The sequence below is a fragment of the Mus musculus genome, chromosome 10 (assembly GCF_000001635.26).
Source record: "Mus musculus strain C57BL/6J chromosome 10, GRCm38.p6 C57BL/6J".
Lineage (NCBI taxonomy): Eukaryota > Metazoa > Chordata > Mammalia > Rodentia > Muridae > Mus > Mus musculus.
Genome location: NC_000076.6, coordinates 123,009,833 through 123,022,122, shown reverse-complemented (window position 1 = coordinate 123,022,122; position 12,290 = coordinate 123,009,833). Strand labels below are relative to the sequence as shown.

General features: G+C 42.1%; 1 protein-coding gene across 11 annotated transcripts in view; it reads left to right on the top strand.

Annotated features, from left to right (window-relative positions):
* Mon2 (MON2 homolog, regulator of endosome to Golgi trafficking) overlaps positions 1-12,290 on the top strand; it is an 84,446-nt gene that overhangs the window by 54,383 nt on the left and 17,773 nt on the right. For 8 of the 11 annotated variants that reach the window (XR_380429.3, XM_006513969.4, XM_006513968.4 and 5 more), the window contains 7 exons: positions 1,644-1,819; positions 3,886-4,048; positions 5,567-5,860; positions 6,984-7,182; positions 8,133-8,755; positions 11,486-11,629; positions 12,193-12,210. Coding sequence is in view for 10 of the 11 variants with exons in the window: in XM_006513969.4 (XP_006514032.1) it covers positions 1,644-1,819; positions 3,886-4,048; positions 5,567-5,860; positions 6,984-7,182; positions 8,133-8,755; positions 11,486-11,629; positions 12,193-12,210 (1,617 nt within the window). In the remaining variant the exon portion in view is untranslated. The remainder of the gene's footprint in view (positions 1-1,643; positions 1,820-3,885; positions 4,049-5,566; positions 5,861-6,983; positions 7,183-8,132; positions 8,756-11,485; positions 11,630-12,192; positions 12,211-12,290) is intronic. The other 3 variants (XM_006513970.4, NM_153395.2, NM_001163025.1) reach the window with 1 other exon arrangement.

The window sequence follows — 12,290 nt, the reverse complement described above, 5'->3', positions numbered from 1 at the left end:
AGACTTCATCCATAAATCTTTTTGTCACTTTATACTGGCAGAATTTTTGCCATTCATACGTAATTTACAGTGGAGTGTTTGTTTGTTTTTAAGTTCACTGACGTTTCAGGGTTTCAACACTGAGTAAACTGAAGTATCTGTCGGCCATCACCAGTCCCCTTACCATCTCATTGTCTGCTAGCTGTATTCTACACATGACTTCAGCACACCATTGTTGACTGTCACCTTTAGAACAGGACAGGATGGTTGGCAGGACAGAGAGACCTCTGCTCTTGTGGAGCTTGCTTCTTAGTGATTTCCTTTTCCTCTGCTATAGCTTAAAGGGCCTGTTTTGCTTGTTTCTTCTTCTTCTTCTTCTTCTTCTTCTTCTTCTTCTTCTTCTTCTTCTTCTTCTTCTTCTTCTTCTTCTTCTTCTTCTTCTTCTTCTTCGTTTGTTTGTTTCTTCTTTTGGTTAGTGCTAGGGACTGAACCCCAAGGCCTTGCATGTGCTAAGCTGTTAGCACCCTAACACTCAGGACACCCACTGCTCTTGATGTTTAAAGACAGGATCTTTCTGTAGAGTCCTGGCTGGCTTCAGACTTTCAGTCCTCCTGCCTTTGCCTCCTGAGTACTGAAACTGTGAACATATGTCACTAAACCTGGTAGCTCTAGTTGAAGGCTTTAAAAAAATATAAAGTCATCACTGACAAAATGGCTCAGTGGGCAAAGGTGATTGTCGTCAATTCTGACAACCTGAGTTCAATTCCCAGGACTTGCATGCCGCAAGAGAGAGCTGACTCCTGCGAGCTGTTCTCCGACGTGCACACGTATGATATGGTACATACTCATAAACACTAAGTCAGTAGTGATAAAAAGACAGTCAGACTCCTTTTCTACTTGCTTCAATTTCCTCAATGTCTGATCAATGTTCATTGCATGGTAAACACTTACTAAATATGTGTTCAGTAAATCAGCCACAAAGAACAAAGTTTGGAGAGAAGAAAATTAAATAGTGAAGTGTTTTTAAGATGTCAAAAGAGGTAACACAGAGTACTTTTTGTCTCAGCAAATTTTGTGGCTTTTGTCATTTATGTTAATAATTGCTATTAAAGCATGTAATTTCAGACTTTATAGTTAGATCTTTTGTATCATACTTGGTAATTTTACATTTAAATACATGCTATACATTAATACAGTAAATGAAAGATAATACTAGATATTGGGAATTGTTTTCTTTAAGTGTAGCTAAGGCTATATTTCCTTTAGCAAGGTCTATGGGGAGAGGTAGCCCCACATTTCCCCTGAAATTGTACTGAAGGAAAGCAGAGGAGTGGCAAAACTCTAAAGATCACTGCTAGAGAAATCATATTCTGTTCTTTTACTAGAAAATTTCTGTTTACTGCAGTATTGTGAATGGAGGTGAACCTGAACCTCACAGGAACAGCAGAGACGGGTGCTACACTCTGTAGTCACAGCACTTGGGAAACTGAGGCACAAGATCACTTGAGCTCAAGTCCAACTGGGCAGCATAGAGAAGGCATTGCAGAAAGATGCGGTGGGGGGTGGGGTGGTGGTGGAGGGGGACAAGGGACTGGCAGTTGTAACAAGGCTACCTGCGGTGTTTTGGACGTCTTTGCCTAATTACCTTCTTGTTCCCTTTTTAGAGACTACAGCTGCTTTTATTGAACCCATTAAAAGAGATGTCCAATATTAACCATCCAGATATTCGACTCAAGCAATTAGAATGTGTGTTGCAGATTCTGCAAAGCCAGGGAGACAGTCTTGGGCCTGGGTGGCCGTTAGTTCTTGGAGTCATGGGAGCAATCAGAAATGATCAAGGGTAAGTGTTTAAAATGGATACGCAACGTGTAAGAGGTCAGAAGGGTGCCATCCTGATGGCCTGCAGTGAGAATTTTTATCTCTGCCCTGCTGCTCATGCCCTAGCTCTCCCTGTCACAGTGCTTCATAACCTACCCAGGCAGTTCTGGGAACTCGCAAGTATTGTTTTGCTTTTAAAGGTATAGAAGATTTGCTGTTTCGTGCCATTTATATTAGAATATAAGATCTTATTATAAGATAAATAATTTAACATTTTATAATGCATCTAAGGACTCCATATATTAGGAAATTCTTAAGAAATTGCTTTAAAATGACTATTTGTTTCTTAAACATTTATTCTGTGCTTACTGTATTCCCAGAACTGAGCTTGTGGGCTCTTCCGAGTACACAAATAAATGGCCACTCCCCTAAAAGGGGAATACAGGGAAGAAAGCACTTTACTGTAAGCCAGGCAAAGCTCCAGTGGAAGGGGTGGAGCCAGAGCATACGGCATCCTGTGTGTCTAAAGGCTGTTTGCATTTACTTTGAGTATGCTTGAGAGGGAAGTGAGGAGTTTACACGGGAAAGTTGTAGTCAGATGTGCATTTGACAGAGTCCACTGTGACAAGGGCACGGAGAGAGAGCAGCAAGTGTGGGCGTGTGACAGGTGCTTCCTAGAAGTGACAGGTGTTTGAGGTATGTAACAGATTGACTGGGGACAAAGGGAGACGTGCAGTCTAGAATGATTCTCACACTTAGGGCATAGGTGAATAGTCAAATCCCATTAAATAAAGAGGGATCCAGAAGGAAGAGCACAGTAGAATGGGATGTGGGGTTTTACTTAACTTAGGGCAGAACATTAGTGAAGAAATTAAACAGGTCCTGGGTATTCGTGTCTGAGATCACACTGTCACACACACTCTAGTGACAGGGGCACTGCAGTGTTATATTAAAACTACAGAGACAATTAATGATAGTATTAGAGAAATTAAATGTTTAAGTATTTGTAATAGTAAATGTCCTTATAGTCCAGCATTCTGAGATTATTAAAGTCAAAAAGACCAATCAATGTGCATCAAGTTGAAACTGATTTCCTTAACTCACACCACAGAGTAGAACGTGTGCTGTAAAGTGGCAGGGACCCATGTGCATCCAGGGCTGAGAAACTCTGCAACATTGAAGACTCGATTATTTACGTTACTTACCATTTGTTCCAGGCTACGTTCAGTGGCTATGATAAACACCATGGCCTAAAGAAACTTGAGTTACTGGGCTTACACGTCACAGTCAGAGTCCACCATGAAGAGAAGCCAAGGCAGGAACTGCCCCAGAACCCGTGGGGACACTGCTTACTGGCCTGCTGTCCATAGACTGCTGAGTAGGCTTTCTCCTACAGCCCAGGACCACCTGTCCAGGGGTGACACAGGCCATAGTGCACAGGGTCCTCCCGCATCAGTCACCTGCAGGCCAGTGATGGAGATAGTCCCTCAATTACAGTTCTCTCCTGAGATGACTCTAGTCTGTCAGGTGGACTGAAGAACCAGCCAGAACACCACCAAACTTTTTCTCCAAGACCATCTGCCTCTTGTGAAATTTATACTGTACTTTTCTCACAGAACGGATCTGTAATTGTGCTTAGGTACTTTTAAGAGGTACTGTGTAGATATTAAAAACAGCAGCAGCAGAGGCACTTACCCTCGGCTACTGAGTAAGCACACTTGTGCATGTGCTGGGCCACAGAAGAAAGCTTTGGTGCATGAGGGAGAAAGGGGCTGTGACAGCCTCCCCTCTGCGCTGTCACAGGGGTCCTGGGTCGTTGGTTGGTGCTCAGTGCTAACACTGATTTCCCCATCTCTGCTTCCCAAATGTCAGGATTGAATCTAATCTTATTTGTTAATCTCATCAAGGTCCCTTTACTCTTGTTTATTTGAGAAAGCATATGTAATTATGTGGCTGTTGAGGTACTGTGCAACCAGGGAGGGCATCCCTGTTAAAATTCTAAAATAAAAGTTTGCTGGGTTCAGATTATTGTAAAGTTTTCCTACCCCTTTCTTTTAAATTCATATTTCCCGTTTCTTTTGTTTTCAGAGAATCATTAATAAGAACTGCCTTTCAGTGTCTTCAGTTGGTTGTGACAGATTTTCTACCCACAATGCCTTGTTCTTGCCTACAGATAGTTGTAGATGTTGCAGGTAGCTTTGGACTGCATAACCAAGAACTTAATATTAGCTTAACGTCAATAGGCTTATTGGTAAGTACTATTGCCTTTTTATGATAAGATCCTTTTAAAATGATTTATGCAGTTAACAGTGAATGCTTACAAATATAGGGTAGACACTTGAAATTTTTACTGACTTTTAAGTACCAAGCATATCCTCCATGAATTAGTAAATAATTTCGGAAACAGTCTGTTAGTAGTGGGACATTTGAAACAATTTTGATATTACTGACCTTTGAAGTTTGAGTTTTGCTGAGTTTATGAGAGTACTTCGTGAAACAATAATAGTAAATGCATATAAAGAAAATCATGGGCTGGAGAGATGGCTCAGTGGTTAAGAGCACTGATTATTCTTCCAGAGGTCCTGAGTTCAAACCCCAGCAACCACATGGTGGCTCACAACCATCTGTAGTGGGATCTGAGTCCTCTTCTGGTGTGTCTGAAGACAGTGATGGTGTACTCATATACATAAAATAAATAAATCTTATAAAAAATCATGATTGATGTAGTGTACAGGTTAAGTGACCTTAAATATTACTTTCATAACATTTTTTCATAGACTATTTAATAACAAAGCTTTATTTACTATTTGTATAGACCCATAGTCTGTCAACAAAACTGTTAGACACAGGAGACAGCATGTTGTAGTGGAAGGCTCTGTGTATGTTAGCACTTGTGGATTCTTGAATTATGGACATTTAAATCTCATTTCACATATCTTGAGTATGGAATTAGTATGTTAGCGTATTGCAAGTGTTTCATATGAATCAGATATGAAGAGAACTGCCCCCAGTGTCTGTAGTTTATCTAAGGAAATTGTTTAGATTCTCTGACCTCATGTTACAGTTGCGAGAGTGTGTAAAGCTGAACTTATGTTTCTCTCCCAAGTTAGTTAAGTAGTTTATTTAGGATCTCCTAAATGTTTATTGTGACTCAGAGATTCCATAAAGTTGAACTTTAAATTTCTCACACAAAGTAGTTAACTTGGTATTTTTCTATGAAAATTATGGCCATGGAAGACTACTCAGTCAGACCCTCCCTGCTGACAAAGAGCAGAGCAGCTGACTGACTGTGCGCTCTAACAGCACTCAGTGCCTTCCCTCACTTCCTGTGGATGGTCACAGCTCTGTCGTCATTAACTCACATACTTCACTACTGCTGAGAATATAGTCTGTGTTATGTGAAGATAAGAACTGGTTTTTGTATGATATTATAAGTTATTAAGTGATACAATTATGTTGTGATGCTATTGTTTTAGTTAAGATCTTAATGTATATCGTATAGCTAAGAATTATAATGACAAAAAAGAATTCTAATGACTAGATGCTATATATATATCAACACATTGAAATTAATGATTTCTTTCTACTTACACTTGAAGTTTTCATAATAAAAAGTACAGGACAATGAAAGTTAGTGATAAGGCAAAATAATTCGCCACCTTTTCTTTAAATTAGAGGCGCTGATGAGGGAAATGCTTGTATTGAATCTCTTCTGAAGCTTAGAACAAAATTCGTGAATAAAATTATATTTCTATACTTTTCTTTTTAGTGGAATATATCAGATTATTTTTTCCAAAGAGGGGAAACGATTGAAAAAGAATTAAATAAAGAAGAGGCAGCTCAGCAGAAGCAGGCCGAGGAGAAAGGAGTGTCTCTGAACCGGCCGTTCCACCCCGCGCCACCGTTCGACTGCTTGTGGCTCTGCCTCTATGCCAAGCTGGGGGAGCTTTGTGTGGACCCCCGCCCTGCCGTGAGGAAGAGCGCAGGGCAGACCCTGTTCTCCACGATCGGAGCGCACGGGACCCTGCTGCAGCACTCCACCTGGCACACCGTTATTTGGAAGGTACTGGGGACGGTGGGGCTGCTCGTTTTCCGCTTTCAGTCACATGTGTACACTTTCTAAACAGTCATTCCTAGGCGCTTGTTTATTTTATGTATATGAGTACACTGTAGCTGTTTTCAGACACACCAGAAGAGGGCATCAGATTCCATTACAGATGGCTGTGAGCCACCATGTGGTTGCTGGGAACTGAACTCAGGACCTCTGGAAGAGCAGTCAGTGCTCCTAACCACTGAGCCATCTCACCAGCCCAAACAAATAAATTTTTAAAGATTGATTTTCATTATTTTTACTGTGTGTGTGTGTGTATATGCATGTGGACGCATGAGTGTGTGTGTGTGTGTGTGTGTGTGTGTGTGTGTGTGTGTGTGAGAGAGAGAGAGAGAGAGAGAGAGAGAGAGATGCACACAAGAGCAGAGGTACCCACAGAAGCTAGACGTTTTTAATCTCCATTCACTAGTCCATTCTCTTTCTCCCTGAGAGGGTCACTAGTTCCTTAATGCTGCAAGTAAAACCACCACCACAGTTACCACTGCTTCAACTTCCTGCTTTTCCTCCTCCTCTTCCTCCTCCGATTTCTCTTTCCTCTCCTATACTCAACTGTCCTTCTTTCCTTCTTTCTCTTTTTGTGTCTGTGCTGGGTCTTGAACCCAGGACCTTGTGCCTAAACTATTAGTTCATCTGTCTGTGACATTTTCTATTTCGTAAACATATCTACTCTGTTCAGTGCTCCTCCCCCATTTGTTCTTATTTTCCTTTAAGTGTAAAAACTCTCCAAGTTGTAACTAAGTTTTGCTTGTTGGTTGGTTTTCTCAACACCTCATTTGGTCCTGAGGTCTGGACATCCCGTGGTAATCCGTTCTGCCTGGATTCTTGTCTCAGGTATAATCGCAGAGATGTTTCCACTGATAACAAGTCCTGGCTGTGCGCTATCTGTTAGTTTACTTTTCTAATTCCGTGAACTTAAGGATAAGTTTAAGAATACACAGTTGCCTTTTCTAGTCAATTCCTCTAATTTATGTGGATTAATAAAACTGTTACATATTTTTATAACTTTTATTTTCTATTGCTATATCTTAAGCTAACTCATCAATATTTTTATATGATTTTTAAAATAAATATTTAGGTACTCTTTCATCTACTGGACCGAGTTCGAGAATCTTCTACAACTGCAGACAAAGAAAAGATTGAGTCTGGAGGTGGAAATATTTTAATTCATCACTCAAGAGACACGGCAGAGAAGCAGTGGGCTGAGACCTGGGTATTGACATTGGCTGGAGTAGCACGGATCTTCAACACCAGGAGATACTTGCTGCAGCCTCTAGGTGTGCAATATTGTCTTTCTCTGCTTATACAACTAATCTGTGTTAAAGGAAAGTTGGAACACACTTAGGAAACTCTTTGGGAATTGATATATTGTACTAGAATAGTCAGCAGTCTTAACTGTAGGCCTTACTTGATGTGGTGTACATGCTCGTTTCATCGAGGGGAAGAACCTGCCCTGGACGCACCTTTCAGAGTCCAGTGGTGAAGAGACACACACACACACGGCTGGACTTGAGAGAAGAGCCGTGATTATGCCCTTAAGCCCACAGTGACTGCATCATGTGGTTTCCACAGTGACTGCATCATGTGGTTGCTGGGAATGAAGGTTGCTCGCTAGGGTTGGCCTTGCACTCCGGCCTAAAGTTTTATTATTATATCTAAGTACACTGTAGCTGTCTTCAGATGCACCAGAAGAGGGCGTCAGATATCATTAAGGATGGTTGTGAGCCATCATGTGGTTGCTGGGGTTTGAACTCAGGACCTTAGGAAGGGCAGTCAGTGATCTTAACCACTGAGCCATCTCTCCAACCCGGGATGTGGTATTTTTAATTATCATATTTATTATGTATGGGAGGGCATGTGTGGGCATTCTGCCTCGCATGAGTGGTGGAAGTGGAGGTTGGCTTGAGGGAATTGGGAAGCCACACTGTGTAGCTGTCCTGACTGCACCTGATGTCTCACTGTAGGAGTGTCTGGATTGTAGAGGCAGGCTACCCATCAGGCATTGTGGTTCTGTGGATGAGGCTCAGTTGTGAGTCTTGTGTGGCAAGTGCCTTCTGCTCAGCCATTGTGCCAGCCCATGGGTCATAGTTTTAGTATGTTAGTTCCTAATTTTATTCTTTTGACTTCTATGTCAATGTAAGCAGAAGATAAAGCAACTATGCTTCAAAGTATCTGAGAGGATTTGCTCATTGAATACTAATTGACTCCCCCCCCTTCATTGATACAGGAGACTTCTCAAGAGCTTGGGATGTTCTTCTTGACCACATCCAGTCAGCTGCACTCAGTAAAAACAATGAAGTGTCCCTGGCCGCTCTGAAAAGCTTCCAGGAGATATTACAGATTGTGTCCCCTGTCCGAGACTCAGAGAAGCCCGAGCCCCCTGCCGTTAGCGTGCCCGTACCCGTCCTTCTAGGAAACCTTTCCGGCCCAGGCCTGAGCAGGCCGTTTGTGAGGACAGACTCCATTGGAGAAAAGCTTGGCAGATGCGGCTCGGAGACGCCTGTGGTGACTGACGAGCTGGAAGATCTGAAGCTCTGGTGGGCTGCCTGGAACACCTGGCACAGGACTGGATCTGAAAGCACAGAGCCGCCCAGCTCCGTCGATGAGCTGACCTTTATCCCCAGCCAGCCTTTCCTTACAGCCTTAGTTCAGATCTTCCCTGCCCTCTACCAGCACATAAAAGCTGGCTTCAGCATGGCCGACTTGCAGAAGCTGGGCGTCATCCTGCACAGCGCTGTCTCTGTCCCCATCAGTTCTGACGCCTCTCCTTTCATCCTTCCGTCTTACACGGAAGCAGTCCTGACAAGTTTACAGGAAGCTGTGCTTACGGCCTTAGACGTTCTCCAGAAGGTAATGTGATTTCAGTGCTTGCCTAAAAGCTGTAAGGAATAGGATTCTTTGGATTTTTATTTTATTGTTTTGTGGTAAATTTCAGAAGATAAATTTAGGACTTTCTGAGATTGCTATGTATGTACACTTTGGGATAAATTTAAGATTGTCAAGATTTTTAAAACTTATTCTTGAGATAGTTAAAAAAGTAACTCAGGTCTGTTTTGAGTTGTTAAGAAGCTGCTTGTCGGGCGGTGGTGGTGCACGCCTTTAATCCCAGCACTCGGGAGGCAGAGGCAGATGGATTTCTGAGTTCGAGGCCAGCCTGGTCTACAAAGTGAGTTCCAGGACAGCCAGGGCTACACAGAGAAACCCTGTCTCAAAAAACCAAAAAAAAAAAAAAAAAAAAAAAAAAGTAAAATGCCTTCATGGGCTGGAGAGATGGCTCAGCGGTTAAGATCACCAACTGCTCTTCCAAAGTCCTGAGTTCAAATCCCAGCAACCACATGGTGGCTCACAACCATCTGTAATGAGATCTGACGCCCTTTTCTGGTGCATCTGAAGGCAGCTACAGTGTACTTAGGTAAAATAATAATAAATAGATCTTAAAAGAAAGAGAGAAAGAAAGGAAGGAAGGAAGAAAGAAAAGAAAGAGAAAGAAAGAAAGAAAGAAAGAAAGAAAGAAAGAAAGAAAGGAAGGAAGGAAAAAGAAAGAAAGAAAGAAAGAAAGGAAGGAAGGAAGGAAGGAAGGAAGGAAGAAAAGAAGCTGCTTGTGGCCGCTACCTCGCTACCTCTAGTCAAAGTTAATTCTGAACTGTGGGTAGCCTATGCCAAGACACAAGGGTGAGCTGGAAAAAGTGGCTTTCTTACTGCAGATTTAAATTCTGTATTTTTAGCTGTGTGTCTTGTTTTTTTACAACAAATCAATAAATAGATATGAAAAATAGTGAATAAATCCAGACTGGGAAGCAAGACCATATCAAAATAAAAGCATTTTTTTAGATTATCCAGGAAATTGCTACCTCAGTTCATAACAATCAAGATCCTAAACAAGGGCTAACAGGATGGCTAAGCAGGTAAAGGAGCTTGCCGCCAAGCCGTATTATGGTCCCTAGGACCCACATGGCAGGAGAACTTCCAAAAGTTGTGCCCTCCACACACATTACAAGGTATGAACATATACATGTATAAATGTGCTAAGAAAAAGAAGAAAAGAAAAGTTATATTCCCAGCACTTGGAAATCTGCTACAGGAAGGTTTGCATGAAGTTTGAACCCACCCTTGATTACAATGTGAGACTATGTCAGGAAGCAAACATTAACAGAAAAGGCCAACTCAGTAATCAGCCAAGACGTGAGAGAGTCATGGTCTGTCATCAAGGCTCATTTGTAAGGAGACAGTCCTACTCTCTAGTCCTGGCTCCTTTATTCCCTGGACATGACCACAGCACCCCTACACTGCCCTGAAGGCAGGCAGACTAAGCAATAGTCTTTATCTATTTAACCATAGTTCCATTGTTCAGGAAACAAATTGTGACTAAGATGAGAAATTAACACAATCTGACATTCAATACTGTTTGAGGGACATGAATTTCTATGACTCAAAGTAAGTTTGTAGTTCATCATCCTTGTGTTAGGATTTTATTGCTGTGAATGGACAGCATGACCAAGACAACTCATATTAAGGACATCATTTAGTTGGACCTGGTTCATAGATGTTCACTCCATTGTCATCCAGGCAGGATGTATGGCAGCTTACAGGCAGGCATCACAGGAGTACTCTACATCTTGATCCACAGGCAGCCAGGAGGAGACTGCCATCCACGCTGGCCTAACTTGAGATACATATGACACCTCAAAGCCCTCTTTCCACAGTGACACACTTCCTCCAACAAGGCCACACCTCCTAATAGTGCTACTCATGGGCCAAGCATTCAAACACATGAGTGTGTGGGGACCAAGCCTATTCAGACCACAGTACTTTCCCTCTGACTAGATCACACAGCTACATTGCTTATGCCTTTCCCTGAAGTGAATGAAAAAGGGTTTCTATCAGAAAAATGTTGTCATTTGGAGAATTCCCAAATTCTTGGACTCCCTTAACTGCACATTCAGGGCTGTTATATATGCATAGAAGGTAATAAAAAACAGCACACACCCTTTAAATTCAAGGAAAACCATGAAAGTTTACTTTTGAATAACTGCTTTAGCAGAAAAAGAACAAATACAATTATTCATTGTGGCTACTGGGAATTTATCTGAGCTTTGACTCTGAACACAAAATGTAATGTCATTCCAAACCTGAAAACTTATTCCTGTCACTAGAAGCATTCTGCGTAATTGTTTCAAAGATGTGTTTATGTTTCAGCTCTAATGCCTGTGAGTATGTAGACCGGGTGTGGGGCAAAAATCAGCTGTTATGTCCATGAGCTTACAGCATTAGAGAGAAGTCAGCTTCATCTTGACCCACTGCTGGTCTTTGTAGCAAATGTCAGATGCACACCCCAGTCTCACCTACTTGTCATACCAGGCTTGAACTTTCCCCTCTGTGTTAGAGAGTAAGTATGAGTTCACTAAGAGCATCTTTAACCTGACTAAACAGTGTGAGGCTGCCTTTTGTTTAGTGACTGTTTAGAAAGCTTGAGTTCCCAGTATGAAAAGACGGCAGAGCACATGGGATTCTCAAGGGTCTGGGTGAGCAAATGCATCCACAGGGAGGAATGCATCCTAATGTTCACACTTTGCTTCCCAGGCCATCTGTGTTGGACCAGAAAACATGCAGATCATGTACCCGGCTATATTTGACCAGTTGCTGGCGTTCGTAGAGTTTTCCTGTAAACCTCCACAGTATGGACAGCTGGAAACAAAGCACATTGCAAATGCCAAGTACAACCAGGTAGCTCGCAAACTGTGTCTGTTCTGTAGTAAGTTCTAGATGAGTTCCAGTCCAGATAGACTGTGGTTACCTAAGGAAGCGCTCCTCTGTGCTCAGGTGTCCCTTACAGAACACAAGTGTTACCCGAGACATCGCTCTCTCTCTCCAGAGGGTCCTTCTCAGAGGTCGCCCTGCCCTGCGCTCCCTTCTTTCCTCAGAAGTGAGAGCTCCTTTCCACCCTTTCTCTTTGCAGCCCCATTCTTCTACAAATTGGGTATAAACCCCTAGGCCTGGTCTTACCTTTAAATAGATATCTACAATGCAAGATGAAGAAATCTGTGTGTACTAAACAAGTTGTCCATTGCTGGTGTGAAATTTAGTTGGATTTTACATCCATCCCATCGCCTTAGCTGGCAGATTATACCTTTGGCTAATTTATAACAAGAGTAGATTTTTGAACGCACGCACTGCTGATTTTCTTCACTCAACATAAGAGTTATAATTTATAGAGTCCGAAAAGTAGTTCTAATGTGTATTAATTTTTCTCATTCTATTTGTCTTGCATCACAATGGAATCACAATAGATCCAACTATTTGCACCGGTGAGTTAAATTTCCTAACCCTGTCCTAATCTGCTGCCAACACAGTGCATCTCCCCAGTCTTCATAGAGGGCTCTGTGCT